The sequence below is a fragment of the Xylocopa sonorina genome, chromosome 10 (assembly GCF_050948175.1).
Source record: "Xylocopa sonorina isolate GNS202 chromosome 10, iyXylSono1_principal, whole genome shotgun sequence".
Classification (NCBI taxonomy): domain Eukaryota; kingdom Metazoa; phylum Arthropoda; class Insecta; order Hymenoptera; family Apidae; genus Xylocopa; species Xylocopa sonorina.
This window is the reverse complement of record NC_135202.1, coordinates 6526898-6550280: the sequence shown is the minus strand read 5'-3', so window position 1 is coordinate 6550280 and position 23383 is coordinate 6526898. Positions and strand designations below refer to the sequence as shown.

The 23383-nt window shown below is 38.3% G+C and overlaps 4 protein-coding genes and 3 long non-coding RNA genes across 13 annotated transcripts; 2 read left to right on the top strand and 5 right to left on the bottom strand.

Moving 5' to 3' along the window:
• Window positions 1-8: 8 nt before the first annotated feature.
• LOC143428044 (uncharacterized) lies at window positions 9-1298 on the bottom strand. Of its 2 annotated transcripts, none has more exons than XR_013102387.1 (2): window positions 810-898; window positions 9-560 (listed from the first exon to the last, which is right to left on the bottom strand). It is a non-coding gene; the product is annotated as an uncharacterized LOC143428044 (long non-coding RNA). The 2 variants fall into 2 exon arrangements; XR_013102388.1 differs by lacking the exon at window positions 810-898 and adding an exon at window positions 1271-1298 and having other exon boundaries at window positions 430-560.
• Window positions 1299-1342: 44 nt separating this feature from the next.
• LOC143428198 (uncharacterized) lies at window positions 1343-3016 on the bottom strand. Its single transcript, XM_076902919.1, has 5 exons — window positions 3006-3016; window positions 2610-2939; window positions 2485-2551; window positions 1867-2313; window positions 1343-1496 (listed from the first exon to the last, which is right to left on the bottom strand). Exons 1-5 carry the CDS (start codon window positions 3014-3016, stop codon window positions 1371-1373), a joined length of 981 nt encoding a protein of 326 aa, XP_076759034.1. The 3' UTR covers window positions 1343-1370.
• A 1004-nt stretch (window positions 3017-4020) lies between these two features.
• Window positions 4021-10238, top strand: Argk1 (Arginine kinase 1). The gene is made up of 4 exons (XM_076902613.1): window positions 4021-4189; window positions 7906-8266; window positions 8390-8764; window positions 8875-10238. The coding sequence occupies exons 1-4, from the start codon at window positions 4149-4151 to the stop codon at window positions 9220-9222; spliced, it is 1125 nt and encodes a 374-aa protein (XP_076758728.1). The 5' UTR covers window positions 4021-4148; the 3' UTR covers window positions 9223-10238.
• On the bottom strand, window positions 4885-5525 carry LOC143427936 (uncharacterized). Its single transcript, XR_013102378.1, has 2 exons — window positions 5394-5525; window positions 4885-5150 (listed from the first exon to the last, which is right to left on the bottom strand). It is a non-coding gene; the product is annotated as an uncharacterized LOC143427936 (long non-coding RNA).
• A 1683-nt stretch (window positions 10239-11921) lies between the features above and the next one.
• LOC143428038 (phospholipid scramblase 2) lies at window positions 11922-20430 on the bottom strand. Of its 6 annotated transcripts, XM_076902619.1 has the most exons (10): window positions 19682-20018; window positions 19421-19520; window positions 17444-17557; window positions 17369-17398; window positions 17261-17329; window positions 14364-14462; window positions 14059-14276; window positions 12417-12572; window positions 12151-12312; window positions 11922-12073 (listed from the first exon to the last, which is right to left on the bottom strand). In XM_076902619.1, exons 2-10 carry the CDS (start codon window positions 19461-19463, stop codon window positions 12029-12031), a joined length of 936 nt encoding a protein of 311 aa, XP_076758734.1. In that variant the 5' UTR covers window positions 19464-19520; window positions 19682-20018; the 3' UTR covers window positions 11922-12028. The 6 variants fall into 6 exon arrangements, with proteins under 6 accessions (XP_076758734.1, XP_076758730.1, XP_076758731.1 ...); XM_076902615.1 differs by having other exon boundaries at window positions 11923-12073; window positions 17369-17557; window positions 19682-20017; XM_076902616.1 differs by having other exon boundaries at window positions 11923-12073; window positions 17369-17557; window positions 19421-19526; window positions 19685-20017.
• On the bottom strand, window positions 12615-13003 carry LOC143428631 (uncharacterized). Its single transcript, XR_013102449.1, has 2 exons — window positions 12846-13003; window positions 12615-12756 (listed from the first exon to the last, which is right to left on the bottom strand). It is a non-coding gene; the product is annotated as an uncharacterized LOC143428631 (long non-coding RNA).
• A 675-nt stretch (window positions 20431-21105) lies between the features above and the next one.
• On the top strand, window positions 21106-21700 carry Rap2l (Ras-associated protein 2-like). The gene has a single exon (XM_076902621.1). It carries the CDS (start codon window positions 21147-21149, stop codon window positions 21690-21692), a length of 546 nt encoding a protein of 181 aa, XP_076758736.1. The 5' UTR covers window positions 21106-21146; the 3' UTR covers window positions 21693-21700.
• Window positions 21701-23383: the final 1683 nt, after the last annotated feature.

Below are 23383 nucleotides of genomic sequence, written 5' to 3'. Positions count from 1 at the left end.
GCTCTGAATATGTTCATGTACGTTACTTTAAATACGTATTTTGTGTGCTTTTGCAGATTACACGTACACGTTTTATACATTTTTACAGATTGAAATTTCTCATAAATGAATAAACATCTAGAGTCTACGCATCAGACGAGATCGTAGTATTTATTACACAACGATTTACGACGTACGACAGTGAATACGCTTTTTAACCTGCTTCCATTCATTGCTCGTCATCGTAAAGTACGCGTGCGCGTGCGGATGCACGTCGGATGCACCGGTGCACATATTAGTGAATAAAGAAGAAAATGACATCTTACGATCATTCACACCTCCATTACTGCACGAGGCCGGGCTCCTCTCGTAGGATAATCATGCACTTACCAGCCGGTAATCTGCATCCCTCTCCGCTCTCTAAAATTGCGTATTCGCAGAGAGACGTGTGCACACAATGGCAGATGATACACCTTGACTCGACACTCTTCCCGTAGCAGTCCCCTCGTGGTGGTGTTTTATTCGTTGTTAGATAGCTCCGATCGTATTCAAACAATCTTTGAAATGAGAATAGTAATACGCTGGAACATAGAGATATGCTTATGGATTATTATTTAATCATAAAGTAGGCTCTTCTAGTCGTGAGAAGGAGTTGATATAATAATTTTGATATATCAAATATTCAACAGTATTACATTACGCGTGACTACATTACAAGAACAATAATTAATACCATGACGCTAAAAAAAAATTTAAACTTAGTGATACTAGTTCGCACGTATGTAAATGCACGCTTTTTACTAAAATTATGTAGATCAAAAGCAAATTACCTTTTTGCTAACATGTATGATTCGTTGGTGCAATTTTACCGATCCTCGCATAACCAAAATGCATGAGTTTTCATGTATACGTAAACTGCAATATTTTGCATAGATGTGGATTTTTGCATAGATTCTCTTATTATCGGTACTCGTTGCTTTGTTCATCATGAAATCCATATAAACGTACAACATAATGTATATAGTACATATTTGAAAATCTCGTATCTGAAACGAGAGGCGAATGTTAAGTTCCGTAGAATAAAGCTCCGTTTGCTCCTTGAAATATACATGGAGCCCCGAATTTTCCTCTGTTTATTTTACGCTGTATTGGCAGCTCAATAAATGGTACTAATGCATTTGCGCTGATTGTAACAGTAATTATTGATTTCAACTATGAGTATATTTCGATACTCTCTCGTTTAATTGAACGAAATGTCCAATCGTCCAAGATGTAACGAATATTATTTTACAGAAGAAGTATTAGAAATTCTCAGAATCAGTACGAATTATTAGATTGTATTACGTTAAAGAGCATCCAGCTACGTGCAAAAATCGAACTGTTGCAAGAGGTCAATCGGTAAAAGTGACAGAAAGTCGTTCCCCTTTTCTTGTTCGCGACTCGTCCCGCTCAATTCGAGTGGCCCAATCTCGATCCAGAATTTCTCGATCCACCGGTTCTCCGCCATTTCCCGATCCCTGGGAAAAATTTAGAAAGTTGTACTACTCCATAGAGGTACTTTATGAGAGACAGAGAAGTTATAGTATCAGATCTCAAGATGCGAAAGAAGGAAAATCGACAGGACATTATTTCCGTCTAACATCCATGTCCTTTAAAAAATTCGTACGATATACCTAGTATTTTTGCCGGTCGTCGCTCTTCCTACGTGCTATTGTCTTGCACGGCATACTTAGATTAAAATACATTGGGGCGTTGCATTAAACGTCATACATTTTAAACAGGATTAAAAACTGCAACGATTTAACTACACTAACATACGGGGTACGTGTCATACATGTGTATAATTGTTACATATATACAAATATATACAAATATATATGTGTATACCTGTACACGCTTATGCGTGATTTTCCATGCATACATAACAACGAAAGCTGCAGGCTGGTGGTGTAGGTGTAGGTGTAGGTGCGTGCTATCGACCGGGTATCCTTCTGTACTGGACGCTGGTGTGCCCCACCCTAAAGTGAGTAGCGAGCGACTGAGAGAGCGATACGTCGCGGAAAAGAGGAGGACAGGTAGCGCCGCGAGCACCGGGCGAAAGAAGGACGGCTGGTCGCAACACGGAGAAGCGAGAGATGATGCACCGGATGGAAGAGCAAAAGGGACCGATGAGCACCACGAAACCTGGGAAAAAACAGAGATGGCTTTAGAAAAGGAGAATAAGAATAGAACCAAGCATATCCAATGGGTAAAAGCGAGAAAGAGAGGAGAGTGGGCAACAGAGAGAGAAACTTCGCGAAAAGGGAGAAAGTCGTTCGAAGAGAAACAAGGAACCTAGTAATGACAAACTCACGGGAGTGAAAAGAGAGAGACACACGGAGATCCGTGTGGATAAAGGAAGAAGGAGAAGGGAGAGTCGTAGAGGAAAAGAGAACTACAGCTCCGGAGAGAGAACGGAATAATTGAGGGTGGAGGGAGGGGGGGGGGGGGGCGAAAGAGACAGACAGTGAGGGAACAAGACAGAGAGATCACGGCACGCAGAAATGCCTCCTGCTTAGTGATAGCGTAGAGACTGTAGTGTTCACATCACACGCGACACACCGAAAATTTTTTGCACGTTTAACGCGCACCAGAGGAGAGAACCGTTCGATTTCGCGACACGATAATTGGTGCGACACACACACTTACGTGCAGATACTGAAGGGCGCGAACGCGAGCATCTCCGGCTAACGCACACATATATACACACGTACGCACAGGACAATCCAGGAGGACAGTCCGCTCGGAGGACACGCGAGATAAAGTAACCAGTAAGATAGATATTTCTCGCGTGAAACGCTATCTTTCCAACGGAACGCGCACATTCCAACGACTGTGACCACTTTTTTGAAAACTGTTCCTTTTTACGAAGATCTTTTCCATCGACATACGCACTTTGAGCATTTGAATTCTCTTTCCTTCTTTCGAGGCGGTGAGTAAAAGAGAATATAAATTGGTTGAACTGGCTGATCCTTTAAGTCAATTACGATTGTGTCATCTGTGCGTTACTCACGTTAGTTTTTATTCCTTTTCTTCTTTCTTTTTCAAATTTCCTTGGCGCGTTTTCTTCGAATTCAATTTTTTACCGGAAGTCATAGGAATTTCTTCACGCTGTGTACTCTATATCGATTAACAGCCGCTGGGGTTCCCCGGGACTAGCAGTTCGCTTTCATTTTCACCCGCGAGCAGGAAAGACAGTAATAATATAGTGCGTGACGCATTGATCGCGATTACCACTCGCTACGGCGCCCCTTCGCTGGTTTTTCTCTCAAACATTATTTCTTATCCTTCCACGGTCGATTTTGTCCGTGAGACAAATACGAATCAGCAGCCGAGCCGTGGATCCGGACGTGATCTAATCGTGCCAACCGTGAATAATCAATTTTCTAATCGACCCTAGCTCGGTGTAAAATTCTATTAGCGCCTTCGGTACTACACTAGTCAGCCAGTGCGACCGGAACTGCACCGTTCAAGAACAGTTAGAGAATTTAAATATCCCAGTTGAGAGACCTGCAACAAAATGCAACGAGTATAGTAACATTCTCATCGATCAGATTTTTAAGGATACAATTTCGAATTCTCTAACTAAATTGGCGGATACCCTCGGGTAAAAGTAAAGAAAGACGGAAAGAGGCTGACTATCGACCGTTTCGATTATTATCAGACAGTTTTCTCACGGGAAGATAGATATTCCGACGAGTATCCCGTGAAAGGGGACAACGACCAGCAAGACACACCAGCCAGACAACCTTTGACTCTCTGCCAGGGGTGACTACCCCCTATCGCCGCGACTCCAAGGACAACAGGAAGTGCTTCGGGATATACGTTCTATACATATATACATATATATACATATACATCGACTACAGTGTTCCGTGTCAGGAACACGCGTTCGTTTTCCGTCCATCTTGCCTCATCGAGGAGGTGTGCCGGCCCATCCACACCCTCTTGTGTTCCCGCCGTGAACTTCCGGTCTCGAAGATTCCTCTCGAGGACGCTGGTGAAGAAAAACGTGGTGAAGAGGTGAAGTTCGTTTATCGAGAGGTGAACAGACGAAGCTCGCTGTTCTTTATTCCTTGCGCACTCGATATCTCTGTCGCTGGGGCACCGTCATCGTTGTTCAGTTCGTCATGGGCGGATGTACCTCGAAGGATACCACGTCGAGCGACGAGTATGTATGAACGTGAAAAGCAATGAGCGTTAAAAATCATTTCGCGTCGTTGTTGGTATAATTAATCGGATTTTTTTTCCTTTTTAAGGGAGTGATGCATACTTATGTGTACAGTGCGATGAAAGTCGCATGGCGGTTGAGGTGTGCGAGCGTGTGTTCCATTGGTTTAGGGGTTCGTAGGTGACGTCACTTGGCTCGGTGCCCACCTAGTGACGTAGGTGTACGTCAGATCAGACATTCATGGCATTCGTAATTGATGCATCGAGAACTCATCAGATGAGTCATTTAGTATCCTGTGATTGTTACGTGCTTGGGAACGTTCAATTAATACACTCGATTGCTAATTGTATTATTTAGCCTTTACGTATGGAGTTTTTAAAACAAATGTCTGGAAAAATTAATGATAAGAGATCATTAAAAATTACAAACAAATTAGTTAGAACTTAATTTTACCAATGAGCTATCAACGCTACTTTCAGTCGATAGTTGAACCTCGCTTAAGCTTTATTCCGGAAATTTCATTTCGTCCGCAGTTTCTTGCACTTTGGGTATTAAGGCGTCGTCAGAGTTTATGTTCTTCTGGAGTTTGACGCAGGTCAAGGATCTCTCTCAACTGAAACTTTTAGTGTCTATTATCTCGCGGAATGGCTTCATCAATCGGGTGGGAATTAATTAGAAACTGCTTTTCTATTTAATCCACTTTCATGATCCTCTAGAAAGAATCTGTTTTTATTAGTTAGTATTCCCATTGTTCATTGGTGAACCAATTAAATCCTCTCATTTCGTTTCATAAGTTTAGCGGCGAGTGTACAGTTTTGACTGTTCTTTTAAATTCCTTGCGAAGAAGCTTGGTCGAGTGTGTAGGCCAACGTTTATAGTAGCTAGGGACTGCCCCTGCTCGTTCGCACAAAAGGGTTAACCCTCTGCCCTCACGCAGGGGCGTGGACGGGAAACAGGTCGACTGAAAAATTTTATTTGCATTTCGCACGATATATATCAAGACCTACGTTTAAATCGTGATTCAAAAATGTATTTGGTGAAATGTAATTATTAAAAGCGTTACAAATTACCATGAATACTTTTTCGAAAAAATCAAAGAATATCTAAGTTACCAAAAACAATCATGTAATATCCAAATCATGTCACCAATCTCGATGTTGTGGAGTCTTATTGTTTTTTTCAACAAAAAAGAAAAATCTCTCACCTGAGAGTCTGTTTTCACATAGTAAAGCAAAGCACAGCATAGAAGAAACCTTCGTAGATGCGATGAGATCGCGTCATCCTGATCCTGGCAGACGTCGAGTGACATCGTTGCGATTAGCGCCTGCTTGAGTTTCTTCCGTTGACGTCGTCATCGTCGTCGCGATCGTCGTCCTTGTCGTCTGGTGCACACTTTGTAAAAGAAAGAGAGGATCGACTATTAACTGTTCGTGTCGCTTATAAATAGACACCATAACCCGGGACGATATATAATCGGCGCATAATCGTCGACAATGGGTGTATGCACGTCGCTGGGCATATGCGAGTCGTCGGATGAAACGAGCGTCGAGGACGAGTACGTATTCGTATGGTGTGTGGCACGCACTATTCCGAAATATGGCTCGACGGCAACGATTCAAACCACAATGTTTACATCTCGCTCGAACTTAATGTTTCACCAAGAAAAATTGTTTCAATTCTTGATGTGATACAGAAGAGACATTATTTGAACTGTTTACACTGAGGAATCCTAACATTTTACTTAAAAGAATAGAGGAAAACGTTCGGTAGTACGATGATAACGTTAGATTCTATAATCAAATAATATGAAAAGAAGTTCGAGCGAAACAATTAGTGCATCGTTTAATGCACCAACAACGAGACACGCCTAGGTCACTATTCGTATAATGTGTTTTGCTCAATATAATTAATTTACCAACACAATTTTATATTACAATGAACACTATTGTAGTTCGAAAAATTGAATTATTTTAAACAGTGTTTCTGGCACCTTGCCAAAGTCATGACACTGATAAGGATATCTGTTAAATTCGTATGTAATACCGCCTTGTGCTGTAATATTATCTTGCCACGTTCTATCACTAAATATTGATATCAGTTATTAATTGTTATCTAAAAATTTTGTATGATATATATGAAGTACAGGATTTCCAGGGATTTCATTTTTAAATTGTTTTCGAGAATTCGATACGAATATATATCTATACACAAATCCCCAAAGCCTGGAAAAGGTTCTATAATATCGATAGCTATAAAAATCGCGTAACAAATTTTTTACCAAATCAAATTTAACAAATATTCCCCTAATTACAAGTACATATAATTTTGAAAGTTCTTCTTGAAGCATTACTACTTTTATATGCTATGTTGTACCGCTTCGTAACTACGTTCACGGTGGAAGTAGTCGCCATTTCTTGACCACGCGTTTCGTTACCTACCCTCTTCGGTTTAAACCGATGAATGTCAGTAACGATGAATACTTTCGAAAAGTTTTCACGAGGAATAACGATCGAACATTGCGTAAAGACTGACGAAACAACCCGGGCACCATGGTATTCTCGATGCCGGGCCCGTTTAAGCTCCTTAAATCCATCTTCGTATCGAAGGATGCCCTCGCGCGTACTTTGGCCCAATTCCTCGATCATTCGATCGGTCGGCAGAGCGTCAGACAATTTGGAATGTGAGTAATGGAAGGGTTCGACATTAATTGGTACGTTACTTCGTAGACGCCAAAAGATACTGATAGAACCTGTAACCAATTGTAAAAATTATATTATTATTTTAATAAATTTGTATTTATTTTTGTTTAATTGGTGCTAGTTTGATAATATTTGAAGAAGTTCCTGATGAATTATGATCATAATAATTATTATATGGAGCGTACAGGAAGTTCATTGAAGCGTCGTCATTGTTGGTGGACTTTTTTGTGATCGATGTGGTACGAGAGGGTTGTAGAAGTTGGATAACAGCAAGGGTGATGTTATGTAAAAGTTATATGGGCTGTATGTAGGGTATCTCAGCATCAGAGAAAATTGTACATTTTATGGATATATTGTGACACCTTGACTTCAATTAGTATTTCAGGGCAATAAAACGTAAACCCCTAACAAGAACTTTGTATTTCGTGTTTTGTCAGTCTCGACTGACGTCGAGATCAGATAGTGTATCCGTGCGACAAATCTGTTAAAATCTGAAAATATAATTTATAATGATAACGGACAATCGCTTCACTCGCTATCGCAAATGATCTAGCGCAAACAAGCATGTATTTTTTACGATAAGACGTTCTGATAAGCAATTTAACAATACCGTTGGCCAATTTCATTTATCTACACTGTGGTCGATTTCTAATCAATATATCGCTAGTAGGAAAACAATAATGCACGGCACTGCTAGTAAAAGGAAGCTACTTCTACTCTTACTAATTAGTTTAATCATATTTTGTTTTATGTAAAATAGATTTATATCTTGAAAGAGTAAAATATTTGTTCTTGTCTCATGATTTTCTAAGTCCTGTACGTTCTATTTTGTTCAAAGTCCAAGTTCTGTCTTTCAATTTTGAAGTGTCAAAAAATGATTCACTCGGTAAAAGTATTCCACTTCAGGATAAAAACTTTAATCGTTATGTTTTTCATCATAAAGTGGCAAGAAAAATATTTCTCCTACGAAAGTACTTACACTTACAATACTGATTACCTTGCTTTTTCTTTTCACAGCAAGAAAAGCAGCAACATGGTCGACCAAGCAGTTTTGGACAAACTGGAAGCTGGTTACGCCAAATTGGCTGCCTCTGACAGCAAATCTCTATTGAAGAAGTATCTTACTAAGGAGGTCTTCGACCAGCTGAAGACAAAAAAGACCAGTTTCGGCTCCACCCTCCTTGATGTGATCCAGTCGGGCATAGAAAATCTGGATTCAGGTGTCGGTATATATGCCCCTGATGCCGATTCCTACACAGTTTTCGCCGATCTCTTCGACCCCATCATCGAGGATTATCACGGTGGTTTCAAGAAGACTGATAAGCATCCGCCAAAAGACTTTGGAGACGTTGACACACTTGGAAACCTTGACCCAGCTGTTAGTATTTTAAAAATAGTAATCTGAATATAATTCGCCATGAATAAGTTTAATTTATCTTTGTTTTCAAGTTAATTTCTAGAATCAAAATACAAGATACTGATCGATTCTCTGTATTTCCAGGGTGAATTCGTTGTCTCCACCCGTGTGAGATGCGGCCGTTCCCTGGAAGGCTACCCGTTCAACCCCTGTTTGACCGAGGCCCAATATAAGGAGATGGAAGAAAAAGTCTCCAGCACTTTGTCTGGTCTTGAAGGTGAACTGAAGGGTACCTTCTATCCCCTGACCGGAATGAGCAAAGATGTTCAGCAGAAGTTGATCGATGATCACTTCCTCTTCAAGGAGGGTGATCGTTTCTTGCAGGCGGCCAATGCCTGCCGCTTTTGGCCCACTGGCCGTGGTATTTTCCACAACGATGCCAAGACCTTCTTGGTCTGGTGCAACGAGGAGGATCATCTCCGTATCATTTCCATGCAAATGGGCGGTGACCTTGGACAGGTACAACAAATCTTAATAACGCTTAATTCAAGTTTCATTTGCACTTATCTACAAATTGTAGAGAAAATTTCAAATGGAATATTACAAAATGAATCCTCTTTATCTTGTAGGTCTATCGTCGTCTGGTGAACGCTGTGAATGATATCGAAAAACGACTTCCATTCTCTCACCACGATCGTCTCGGTTTCTTGACCTTCTGTCCGAGTAACTTGGGTACCACAGTCCGCGCCTCTGTGCACATCAAGCTGCCCAAGTTGGCCGCCAACAGAGCGAAGCTCGAAGAGATCGCTGGAAAGTTCAACCTCCAGGTCCGCGGCACCCGCGGTGAGCACACCGAGGCCGAAGGCGGCATCTACGACATCTCCAACAAACGACGTCTCGGCCTGACCGAGTACCAGGCTGTGAAGGAAATGCACGATGGAATCGCCGAGTTGATCAAGCTCGAGAAGGAACTTTAAGAAGCTCGCGTTAAAGGCAGAGCAACACACGCGATTATAACCCTCTTTTATTCGACCTTTATAGACGTTCTTGATACATCGAGGATCCTCCGCTCCTTGGAAAGAAGAAAAGACAAAAAAAAAACAAAAAAAAATGTAAGAATACCCTTAAACTTCATGCTGTTTTTCGCAAGAGGCTGAAAAAGGAAGCTCTCAGGGAGAACTCGAGAAGAAATCATCAAGAAACATATTATTACGTTTGTAACGTATTATTCACTCACATTTTCGAATGTGATAAAAAGAGAATCAAAGAATAAAAGATTGTACTTGTAAAAGGAAAAAGAAGAGAAACGATTTCTAAAAGACAATGGGGCATTTTCTCACACCACGCGTTACATCGTGTGGAGTAAAAACTGAAAGGACAATGTATGTCCCGTTTAATTTTTAAGTAAGCGTGTTTTATTGGTCCTCGGTGTGCTAAGACCTCTTCTACGCAGCTATGAGCGCATCTTTAGAGTTCCAAATAGAGGCGTTGAAAGCTCCGTTCGTGTTGAAATGAATTCTAAGAAATTCTAGTTTGCCTAGTCTAGATCTAAAGATCGAATCATATAGATATTCTGAGTTTCAGAAAGAAAGATAATCACCTAGGATTCTTATCGTGAACGGTGAGCTTTTCACGCATCTCCGCGGTCTCGTCCTCCCCTTCTACACGCGTTATGATTACAATTATTATTATTATTATTATTCTTAATATTATTATTATTATTATTATTATTATAATTATATTATTATTATATTATTATTATTATTATTATTATTGTCTTTTACGTTGACTCAAGTTCCTTTTTATCAATCCGTTCGAGCAAGGCAAGAAACTGAAAAGAAGAGAGTAGCTTGTATTATACATTACATATAATACGCAATTATTATATATCTTGAACAGTATTTTTGATTTCGTTTCACCTTGATTTTTCTTTGTTTTTTTTCTAAAGACATGTAATCCAGCATGTAGAAAAAATACACGCAGTATTCTTTCATTTTCTCTATTCTCTTATTCGTTTTATCTACCTTACCTTTTTTTGCTTTCCCGTTGTTACTATTTATTGAAAATATTCGTATATCTACACGATGTTAGTCCGATGATACTTCGACGTTTGTAATAACGTTCAACGAAAAGGTAAAAAATGAACTATATCGTTGTATGTAACATATACTTAAACCGAACGGACCGCAAATATCACTCCGCTTAACACATTAAGGATGCCTGGGACTTCCGTATGACATTTAACGTTTGTAAACGATTTCGAATCTTTTTGATACATTTTTGACCCATGGTGCTGCCTTTATGTTGTAATCGAAATAAGTCGCGTCATTTTTTCATAACTTATATAGAAAAAGGAAGAGTGTGTTCGATGAAACAATTTCTCGTGACTATGATTGAATAATTTAAGTTTTAGTTACAAAACTTATTCAGTAAAGGAATTGGTCATTGTCCAGTTTAATGATGGATTTATTTCACGAAAGTAAGATTATTTTACCTCGAGACAAAAATAATTTATACGTAAAATCAACTTATACAAACTTTGCTGTTTGTATAATCACATTAATAATTGACGGAGGAAAGACCGATTAAGAACCTCGGGCGTTGAAAAACTCGATAGTTCCGATAAGGCTTCAAGTCATCATGTAAAAATTTAAATCCAACACGTGAATATAGTCCTTAATGTGTTAAAAAAAAAACCGAAGAGTGCAATGTCTATAACATCCCAGCAGTCATTTTCTAACGTGTGCGTGGAAGAATGTTACACGCGTGCTGTTTTCGTATTTTCATTCTTTACCAAAATCAACGAACAACTACGATGCATGTAGCACGTTAAGTGCTGCGCAGCTGAGGCGGTAACAGCTTCACTATCAAATGTACGAAGATGTGAGTTCAAGGTACGAATAAAAGAACATACATATTATGCTCTATTTTGTTTTGATTATCCTTACCTCTCTCAATATCCACAAATGGCAATTAAGAATTCTTTAATAAGTTCATCAGAAGCAGCATACTTAAGGCATCATGGATTAGGATGGATGGTAGGATCTTGTTCTTCTATTTTTACTACAGGACTTAAAAAATAGAAATTGAGGGAGGTGACGAACATTTGAACTGTTCGTACAGTGCGTCATAGCGTCTAAAGCTGGCTCTGATGAGAAGAATACTGAAATGGAAACTGTCTAAAAGATTTGTACAATTATTAATATCTTTCGAAAAAACAATTCAAACATGAAGAGGGTGTATACATTTGAGAATATAACAAAAAGCGATCGTAATAGTTAACACTAATGTGTGTGTGTGTATATATATATATATATATATATATATATATATATGTATATGTATATAGATAACTATAAGTTTGGGATTCTATAAAGGAGTTTTAATTATAGTACCTTATACTCCTAACATTACATCAGTCTCCCAGCGAAAGAAGCAGCTCGTATTGTAATCGTTCATAAGATCTTGATCATTCATGAGTATAAATTTTTGAACATACTCCATAAAAAGACGGATAAGATGCGACGAGCTCTATGCGTAAAATTGAATACAAAAGTTACAAATTATGATTAATGTCATTTGAGCAACAGATTTGTTGATACTGTACGTGTTGAAACTTTTCCGTGAATAGAACAATGTAATGTAAAAGTACACGTAAAAAAGGATGATTTATGATAAATTAAAAAAAAATGGATCATCGACTACTCTTCTGTGAAAAATGACATTATGCAGCAAAGCATAACAATAGTCTCCCTTAATCACTTTCTTTAGTGAAAAGTTCCTTTAAACGTCAACCTTTTTCCCACTGGTCTCGAAGTACATAAAATCCTGAAACATACATTTTGGTAATTGTATTACTAAATTGATCAACATTAATATTAAAATATACTGATACAAGAGCATACCATCAAAAGACATGCACCGAGTAAAACAGCTTTAATCTTAACATCTAAATCCAAGGGAAAATTTATACTAAAATTGTCAGTATCCGTAAAAAATTCTCTGCTTATACCACTCCATTCTTTCTTAATTTCACCAACTCTATGTACACCATCTGCAGACTTTACCTGAAAAGAAAGAAACAATTTAATAAATTGTTTCAATCAAATAAATTTCTAATTAAATAACATTTATATTGATATTAATACGTATTCATTACAGTATATTTTACCTTAAACAATGTTTCTATGCAAAATCGAAAACATGGACCTTTTATAATTAAAACAGTTTCTCCGGACGCATCACGAACAGAAAAAGTAGGTTTCCAAAGAGTCCAATTTTGTGTTACAGAACCCAACAACGTATTTCCGGAATACACTTCTAATTCCTGAAAGTTATTTAAATACGATGTTAAAACAAGAGTAACTCCTTATTGATAGTCATGTACATAATAAAAGCGAATTTTTGTTGTCGCAATAGTGCTGTTCTCTCGTTCTATTCCTAGTCGGTAATGTCGTATAAGCAATGTAATACGGGAATAGTAATTGGAACTACGTAGCCCCTGGATCGTACTGCTCCAAGTAGACGTAAATTTGCATTGAATGATGCATGTTATATCTTATTTATAACTTTATCTATTCAAACAATTATTTGTAATTACCAAGAAGAGATGATTAGTAGTATCTGATTACAATTTCTATGAGCAAATATTCGTATCTTATGTTCTGTTTGTAAAAATGTATACATTGCTATTAATAGATTCAATTCAAAGAATTCGTATGCATAAAGAACGTGAGAAAAAGATTATTCAGCGTGTCGCCTGGCTATCACTTTCCGTTTGTCACGTGTTTGCGTAACGTGGATGCATAGAAATCGGAGTAGCATTGACCGCTCAATGCAGTGGATCAAATTCAATCTGTTTCGTTTTATTAACGAAGAAAAATATGAAACCACTTTCTTAATAATCCTATATTACCCTACATTCAATTTCTACGTGAATAGTTCTCGTAAAAATGAAGAAAACATATTTACAAAAAAGTTACACTGAAATATCGATGAAACTGCATTCAGGTTGACATATCAATAAATCGTTCCAACGATTCTGTTTGTTCACAATAGCTGTACGAATGTCCAAAAACACTTACACTAAGGTTGAATGTTTGCCAAAGTGTTCTGTTCACGATTGCTCTTGTATGCATGTGTGTACGGGATCAAAGAAACGGGGTTCTTCGCTATTTCGATCCGAAACAACGCATCCAAAACCGTCGACAAGCGGTGCTACTCAAAGAGTATCGATCGTGACCAGCTTTTCTAATGGGCCGAATAACTTTTCGTCAAAGGTAATCGTCACAGATGGTGCGCACGTGCGAAGAAAGTTTGTGCGTTGTGTGCACCGCATGTTCGAGAAACCCAGGCGAACGTTTTGCGAGCGGTACCTATTGGCCGCCATAAATAAAGAGGCAATTACGGTACCGTGGCTGACGAACGTGTCCTTCATGAACCGATTGGCTATCTACGTGACTGTGTTCGAGTGAAATATGGCCGTACTGTAAAGCGGGCATACAACTATCAGAAGACCAATGAAACACAACTGTTACCTAAGGAACCATGATAAACCTGTTGATCAATCACTTTATATAAATATAGATATTTTCAAATTATATATCTAATTAATTTGAACCGTCCGAAGATAAAAAGCTCATAACTGGCATTAAAATCAACATCTTATCGAGACAAATATTCAAGATAGAACAAAGCTGTTTTACTTTTAAAATTGTAGAGCTGTTAATTATCCTCTTGATGATTTCGCCAACTGCTATGTGTTCAATTGTTTCTTGGCTAATTTTTAAGGGATGAAAGAATACAAAACATACCTGCAAGTAGCAAGGGCAACAGCAACTGTTAAATCTGTAAGGTCGGACCATACGCAGGACTTCCCTTTGGTTAATGTCGTACACGTAAAATTTACAGCTACGGGAAGAACCCATACAAAAACGCGCACAACATCCCGATTCTTCAGCAATATAAAACACTGTTTCGCCTCTAATATTTAACGCGACGTATTTGTTCTTAGTTTCCCATCCGGTGAAGGCTGAAATTATTTAATCGTTTCATTAATACATTACAGTTGCTATCCAAATGATTAATTACGTCACTATAGATAACACAATAAACCAACCTTCGAACAGTTCGACTTTTTGTTGTATAAACAGATTACTAAGGGCCATAAGGTATTCCAAGCCGGGTGGACAAGTCGTACTCGACGGTGACCAACCACCTGAAATACAGAATGTATTGAAAATCTTGTTCCTCGTATTTATGACGCAAGTTGAATACCTTCAATGACGTTTATGAAATATCTAATCGTAAAATCTGTTAACTTTATTTTTAAACTCTTTAATCAGTAATCAAGCGTGTAATAGAATCACCTCCTTTCCTCGTCCGTTAGAAATCTAGTATAGCCCTTCCTTTTTGATCGATACCTGTTTAGTGTGTCCCTGAATAAAGTACGAAGCCGTCTTCGAATTTGTTGTATCTTTACCCTCCAAGAAGTTTCGAAATATTCAGACTCCATTACACGTACTTTTTTACGCACTAAATTCACCTCCAGTGTTTCATATTGCAATTTTATGCGTTAATTCTACTATTTAATAAATAACTTTCTCTCATTCGTTCAGAGAACGTTTCAAAACGCGTAAACGTAATTCCACAAAGCCGTTCAACGTATTAATGAACATTGCTGAAACTTCGCTACGGTATACCAATGTATTGGCAGCACTTGATGCACTAACGAGTCAGTGTTTCCTCGAGTTTCTCCTCCTCAGCAAAATGATAAAACTTGTGTACTTTTCCTAAGACAGATTTACTCTTTTAAACAGGCCCGCTTTTTCCCGTTATCTTCACAGATAAAGAAAACAATAAACGCACTGCCTGGGCTCAGACTTGCCTGCCCCTTCAATACCACGTCCTAGAATAATCTTAATATATACTCCCTTATATATGTGCTTATCATTGGTTTTATTTTAAAAGATAGATAAAGCAAAAGAAATTATTAACCGAAAGCGAAAAAGATATACCTCATTCGAGATTGTGTTCTTAAATTGTTACGACGATTTGGATTTTATCTCAAGATTAGCTTTTATACAGTCAGAAATATTCTCTACTATTGGCCGAGAACGATTTTGCAAGATGATCGTAGAATCGATAGTAAATAACACGACGAACGGTGACTGGCAAAACATTTCCCTCCGTCCATTATATCAGAAAAGGGAACTGCGGAATTGAAGACCTCCGTATCGCGTCACCAGATTTTATGCAACATAATTACAGCCCTTTGTCCGTAGCAAATTGTCAACCCGCCGACGCACGTCCGGCTAGACGCGCCGTTTCGTAAATTGGCCAGAATATTATTTAATCCTTCCACACTGTTAATTAAGCATGAATCACCTGTTAGAATACCACACTCCACAACCTACATTTCACTCTACCGTCCCATCCAGAAGACCGTTCTTCCTTTCGTTCCAAGCGATCACCTGTATTCCATAAAAATTTATCGTTATTAAAAATCGGTACACCTGAAAATGTCGTAATCCTTAAGTTCTTAAAGAATCCGAATCGTAACTGCTGCAACGATTTTATTTGTCGGCAACTTACGTTTAACTGCTAATAATTATAGAGTAAAGGGAAAAATAAGGAAACAATATAAAATAAAGTTTCAGTGCGAATATAATTCACAACAGGGGCTACGCTACCAGCTACACGCGGAGTGGAATAATCGCCTAGCAACTCTGACCCTAATGATGAATTTTTTACAATACATTTATCCGTAACTAGATATCGAAAAGGAAGATTCAAAGGGGGAACAGTAGCATACGTACGTGATATGTATCCTAAGCACCAGCTACCTCATTATAACACCACTTTGATATCATTTAATTAAAAACAATTTTCATCTCCTTCGAACACTTGTAACGAGTTCTAATTGCTCTGCTATGCAGTAAAAATTTGCCGATGAAAAAACATGGTGAGAAACAATGATATCGACTAAGCACACCAGTATTCTACACAACGATTTTCGACGCGCACGAACAATGTCGATGATTTAGAAGAGCCGCACAATTTTTACTCAGCGCGAGAATTCTGAAATCGATCTAGATCAATTTCTAACTAGCGTACACGGATGCGAGTGGATAGTATTTACCGTCGATAAGAGGGCGAAACGCGTTATGAGAACACGAAACTGGATGTCACTTATCCTGCATACGTGACGCTTCCATCAACGAAGACGGCTATTATCTACTTACTGATCGTCACTTGGCAAACAGCGGCTGTATCGTCTCTCGTTTACAAGCCGTTCATCTCGTACCCCGGACCTAGATAATGCTAGTAGCTGATAAATTGAAAGTCGAGTTAGCTACCTAAACGTTCAGAGAAAATTTTTGAAAACTCTTGGAAAGTTCAAAGGAACGCTGGAAACAAATTTACTATGCTTTAAAATAATCGTTACTTGTGTATTGAAATTACTCGTAATTATTAAAATTCATGAAGCAATGCTTGTATTTTTATGCAAAGTGTTATGTAAAGATTATGTAGTTTATATAATCTTTAATTTTTCAGAATTTTTAAATGATTGTTTTAAACCAAGTGATAGACCCATAACTTCCCTCCTGGCTCTAGCATTACGAGGGTTGATTTATATTAAAACATGTATTCATTTTTTAATCTGCTACTGTATTCAATCCTCCTTGCACGTTAGAAGCGTTTTAGTTCACGTGTATTTAAACATTCTTTATCAATTGCATAGCATATATAAAGATACCCATAAGTTATCAAAAAGGCGATATTTGAAAACTAATCTCAACGGGATCTGATAAAGAACACAAGTCTATAACGAGACCTGAGCCATGAACCAAGTTTTTATATTGCGTTCGAATAACAACTAAATATCGTTTAGAATTTAGAATTTTCATCGATGATATGAAGGTACAAATGCTCGATTAAACGATCGTAAATCTATGGTAACTAATTATATTTACAAAAGTCTAGAAAATATTAAAAATATAAAAAGGATTTTACCTTGTGCGACCATTGGTAATCCAGTATGCGGCATTCCTGGTTGAATCATTCCGGGTTGAGGCATTTCGGGTTGTGGCATCGGAAACGCACCAGGTTGTGGCATTCCAGGTTGTGGCATTCCAGGTTGTGGCATGCCAGGTTGTGGCATACCAGGTTGTGGCATGCCAGGTTGTGGCATACCAGGTTGTGGCATTCCAGGTTGTGGCATCGGAAATGCACTAGGTACTGGTGCAGTTGCGATATGTTCCATATTTGGAAGCGGCGATTTTAATACAGAATAAGAACTCATGCTTCCAACTAAATCTAGAATTATTTTATCATTTATAATTAAAATATTTTATGCGTACACACAAACATCAATATTAATTATGAATATTTTGGAAAACCGTTATCTTAAAATATAATTGAAAAAATCGATCATACTTTATTTTTAACTTTATTATTTTAATATAGAACGTTTTTCCACGCATATGTATACAAAAAAACGAGTTCGATCCTTCTTCTAGTTCAATGACATCTGTACAATTACATTTTCAGTATTTAGTATATCAGAGGAAAGCACGTAGATTTTCTGATAAAAGTTATACTTTTAATTGAAGTTCCGTAAGTTGAAACATCTGAAGAAATTACTGTAGAACAAATGATGTGATTTAAATACAAACGAGCAATCGAACAATTTCCCTTCGCATTGTTTACTACATATTTCGTTTGGTATTTAGGTTATGTTCAAAGAACAAAACCTCTCAATCGGTAATAGTCTTCGTCTAACGATCTTTGTTATCAACTAAGCGGTTACACTGGAAATTAGTTCCGAAAAAGATCGTGTGATGACGAAACTCTAATCGTAATACTGTTTGTTATTGAAATCGTCAGGTCATTGCCCGCTCGTAAAGGTCATTGTAACTTACGGGAGGTATATGAACTATACCGATAACTGCATTTTTTATTGATAACAATCCTTTGTCTTCCGATATGTCTGTAATCGATAATTTATACGACTACTATGAACTATTGATTAATTACCATATCATTGCAAACATTATACCGTTACTGTCACGTTTCATTTATTAATTAAAATGTATTGCATCATCTTTTTGCTTTCGGTTACTTTATATACTAGGTGGTCTATGTAACGTTACAGGGAACTTGAAAATTATTAGGGATATTGACAAAAAATGTTGTTTCTGTATTTAAATTTAGTGTCTGTTACGCAGCACGCACGAAGTACCATTTTTGGCTACTCTTTCGTGGGGGTATCTTATAAAAGACCTCAAACAAATCATTCAACTGCAGAAGGGAATGCTGTCACTGTTCCTTCGACAGTAGCTTGTACATTTTACAATAATGTATATGTATCAAACTGTCTATACAGTGTCCACAATTGTTAATACAGATCGAAAAAACGTGACACCTTAAACTAGTTTCTACCTCATTGTATGTACTACTTTTTAATAGCCTTGAATTAGGTCTCATGAGCTCTAATCGACGGTTTCCTCGTTTATTGCGAACAACCTCGATAACTTTTCGTTCGTGCGATTTTTTTTTCGATACACACGCGCTCGTAACACGCACTGATTACGTCTTTCATGGCGAACGAACGAAAAATTATATAAATTTTAACGCTACACGATCGAAACGGCAACGAAGTTTCGGTGTTGCCCCAATTAATGACACTGAAAATCATTGATAAGGATGGTGATAAGTGCACGTGCATTTCGAGAACCATATGCATTGTTCTGTACGTCCAGCGACAGCTGATTCCATACTATCTTCGAGTAAATCATTTGCTTGTTCGTGTAATTAAGATGATTTATTAACTCTATTTTACAATCTGCGTATTTGTTATGTTAATATTAAATGTAATGTGTATAATATACACATATGTATTAATATGTGTGTATATTAATTTGCATATATTATTTTATAATATCAGATATATATGAAGATTCTTGGTAAGGAATAGATGATTATTGTTGAAAAATAAAAAGTGATTTTTTGGTTATTATTAGCATATTATTAACGTGAAATTAGGTTACTTATTATTATTATGTCATTTTGTTACAGTAAAAAGTTTTCGATCAACGCAAAAGTGGGCGTGATTTTCTAAAAGATCAATGAAAATTAGTCTTCGGTGACTAATTACTGTCGTTCGTCACTAACCACTACGTAAAGTGATGCATTGTTCAGTTATGTACACTTTCATCTGATGATGTCATCGTGTCTCACATGTGTCTACTTCGCATACCACAAGGTCGTCACTGTGTGACTTCTGGAATGATATATCGATACAGCACACCAATATAAAACGAAGTTGAAGCCTGTATAAACTGGAAAATGCTACAGCAAATACGTGCTTCCGGTTTTTAAAAAATGTAGAGAACCACGGTTACACACCCTTTTATGGTAAAAAACGAAACATAGAACTTACGTGCTGGTTCTCTCGTAAGCTCCATCTCTCCTTCTCTTACACGTGCACACACATACCTCTGTTACTCGTTTCTCCCTTTCTCCCTCTCTTTCTCCCAATGCAACGCGAAAGAAGAGGGGAGTGCTCAATAAAAATAAGTGAAAAAATACACTCGAGATGAATCGAATTTTCCTGTTGCGCACATCATTTCGGATATTTCTTTATTGATCTATTTCAAGAGTTAACGCTTATGCGGTGTTCTCATGTAGCAAGAAATATCGTACTATCGAGCGTGGCATGAACGAATAGTTTTTATACCGTTGAATGACTCAATACGATCGTCCTCTTCAGAAGATAGCTTAGCCATTGCACTCACAAACGTTCTCAGCAAGTAATTCTAATCCGATGAATCTTTCAATTTCCACCTTGACGTAACATTGATCTATCTATTTATACATGATGGAAGTTGGATGACTTTAGAAGTAATAATAAAAATTCGTGGCCATCTTAAATCATAATCATTGATACACGTATGCAGGACATCTTGAATGGTATTGAAACATTTGAAGGAATAAGAGAGAAGCATAGACCTTGATAGAGAATAATTTGAAGAAATGTTTGGTAATATTAATAAAACTCACTGAACGCTTGGGAGCGTCGAGGTCGTGGATAGTTCTGTCTGGAAGATAAGAGAATGACACTTGCATCCGGTAAAGGGAGTTTCCGTGATTCCTCTCTTACTATTTTCTCCGGGTATGGTTGTACACAAAGAAAGAGCGAACTCGTCCGTCTGTTCGTCCGGCGCTGCGATTCGTCCAAGTTTCAGGACTCGATCGGTACTCACCAATCGTCGAACGACTCGGCCACGGAAAAATGAGTAGCACTGTAAAATTTGAAAACACGTCTTAAAACAGGATTTTATGTTTTACCGAGATAAGTGTCGGAAATATATATATCGAGTGGACGTAAATCAGTGGTAGGTCGAAACGATACTAGCGGTGTTCGATGTTCGCGCAGAAGGTTCAAAGGAAATCCAAGTGTGATAAGATGGCGTCACGCACGTCAGAGCTAGGGAAGAAGTGAGGGGTAGAGGAAAGACAGGAAGGAGGCAGGCCAGGCGAACGTCGCCAGGGGACTGCGGTGTGTGACAGAGGGTGCGAATACGGTGCTGTCATGTCTTCTTCGAGCCTTAATAACGGCTGTATTTCGATCACATTGAAACGTTGTGCGCGATTCATCGTTCAGTAACAACCATCCATCAATGCCTTTGTTCGGTAATAAGAACTGTTCTCGTTCGAACGCGCTTGTTTCAACGACACGGAGACGAAGTTAGTAGTAGCGGCAGTCGATTCTCTCCTCCGTTCGAGAAGGAAGAAATACGCGTACCGATAATCGGCTAGGTACTCGAGAGAGAGAACGATCCTCTCGGTCCTGGACACGTCGAGGAGGAGGAGGAGACGGAGGCGAACTGCCAAAGAGATGCGCGAGTTCAAGGTAGTCGTTCTCGGCTCGGGCGGGGTAGGCAAGAGCGCACTCACCGTGCAATTTGTCTCGGGATGTTTCATGGAGAAGTATGATCCGACGATTGAGGACTTCTATCGGAAAGAGATCGAAGTGGACAACTCGCCGTGTGTACTCGAGATCCTCGATACCGCCGGTACCGAACAGTTCGCGAGTATGCGCGATCTCTACATAAAGAACGGCCAAGGATTCGTCGTAGTTTATAGCCTGACGAATCATCAGACTTTCCAAGATATCAAAGCGATGAAGGAATTGATAACGCGCGTAAAAGGTACCGAAAGGGTGCCGGTGTTGCTCGTCGCGAACAAACTCGATCTCGAGCACCAACGTGAAGTGGACACAGCCGAGGGGAACGCATTGGCACAACTCTGGGGCTGCCCGTTCGTCGAAGCGTCTGCGAAGAGTCGCACGAACGTCAACGAGGTATTCGCAGAGATCGTACGTGAAATGAACTTCAGCCCTGAAAAAGAGAAGAAGAGCTACTGCTGTTGCAGCGTCCTCTAATAATTAATCAAAATCCTGAGCCAGGCTTTTAACCGAGCCACGTTAGGTAAAGGAAACGCAAAATAGTGGCTGATCGCAGTACACTGGGTGAAGATTTCGTTTATCCAGTAGCTACGCTCTCTCTCTCTCTCTTAGGCTCAACAAGTTGGGCTTGTGCTGTGAATTCGCCAATTCTGTAAGACTAATATTACGACTGTACCCTGGATTCATGTGGATTCTAATACGTCAAAGACTCAATGCCGTCTCTTGGTTCTTTTTCTATTGGAAGATCACAGCCTGCTGTTTCCAGCCGGCTGTTAAATATTTTAATATACATGGATAGTATTATGTGTAATATTATTGTAATATATAATGATTAGATGTAAGTGGGCAAACGAAAGAGGTAACTCCGTCAGCAAAGGACCAATACTCGAAAGGAAAAGAGTGAAAGAGGGGTGTAGCAGAAAATGGAATAGGAAAGAACAAAGAATACGTAGCATCGAGGGTGACAACAGAACTGCCCCGTGGTGGTTGTTACTTGTTAACAGCGAAACCAAACACGATATGATCTAGCTTTCTGCTCAATCTAAAAGAAGCACCAGTCTTGTATCTGTTCCAGTCCGTGAAACCTCTATTACTCGCAGATTAGACGTCGAGATTAAGGAAGCGTCTCAAACTATTTGCAGATATTGAAGGAATCACTGTGGTGGTCGGCCATTTAAAATTGCAAAAAGGAATTTGATGAACATTCGAATAAACGTTGTTTACATTGTATAGTCGTGAATTGGGATAAGGACAGATTGGTCTTAAATACATTGTGCAATGATTTTCCATTAACAATATATAAATATATATACATATATATATTACCTCGTGCTCAATCATCTCAGAGGCTGCGGTAAAGAATGCATTGTATAGTGGGCTTGAATATGGGTGTGTCGTTAATGGTACTGGTATTGATTGTACAGTTCTAATAGTAGAAGTAACAGTTTTATTAAGATACACATGGGTGTATCGAAAATGGTCGTCAATGGGTAGAATTTTATATTTGAGACCATGATATTTAAGTAGTTGAGTTCTTATCAGATTTCAGTATAATTTCATTGCACATACCAGATATCATCTGTATTCTTATTTTCGATAAGAATTATCTTTATCCAAATGGGAACTCAAAGCGAGAAGTCTTGTGATTTATTTGATCGAGACATAACGGAGAAGGACATAAAAGAAATAAAGGAGAAAGGAGATTGCAGTAATATTACAACAGAACATTAGTGCTTAATGTCAATCGTAAACATAATTATAGAATTTATATGATAAAGTGTTGTACAAGAGAAACAAGAATAGAAGATCTTTATACGATTCTAACAAGTTTTATAGGCAATTTTTAAAAAGGAAGCCAGCAATAGAAGGTGAGACTTTGAAATGTGGCTATTTCGCAAAGGCTCACTGATACATTGATCCCTTCAACTGCAAAATACGTATGTGGTACTCGTAATAATATTCAATATAGCCATTGCTTTGTACGAACAGAGAAAAATCTCCTTTCGAAACTGATTACCATTGAGTTCATGAATGTAAACAAAATAGATGTAAAAGGAAAAAAAAGAAGCAATGGACTCCCTTATAAGTAGTAGTAGGTCGTGTGTAATTTTTCTCGTGTGATCAAAAATCATATTATCCGATGTTAAATACCGCTTTTATACCATAAC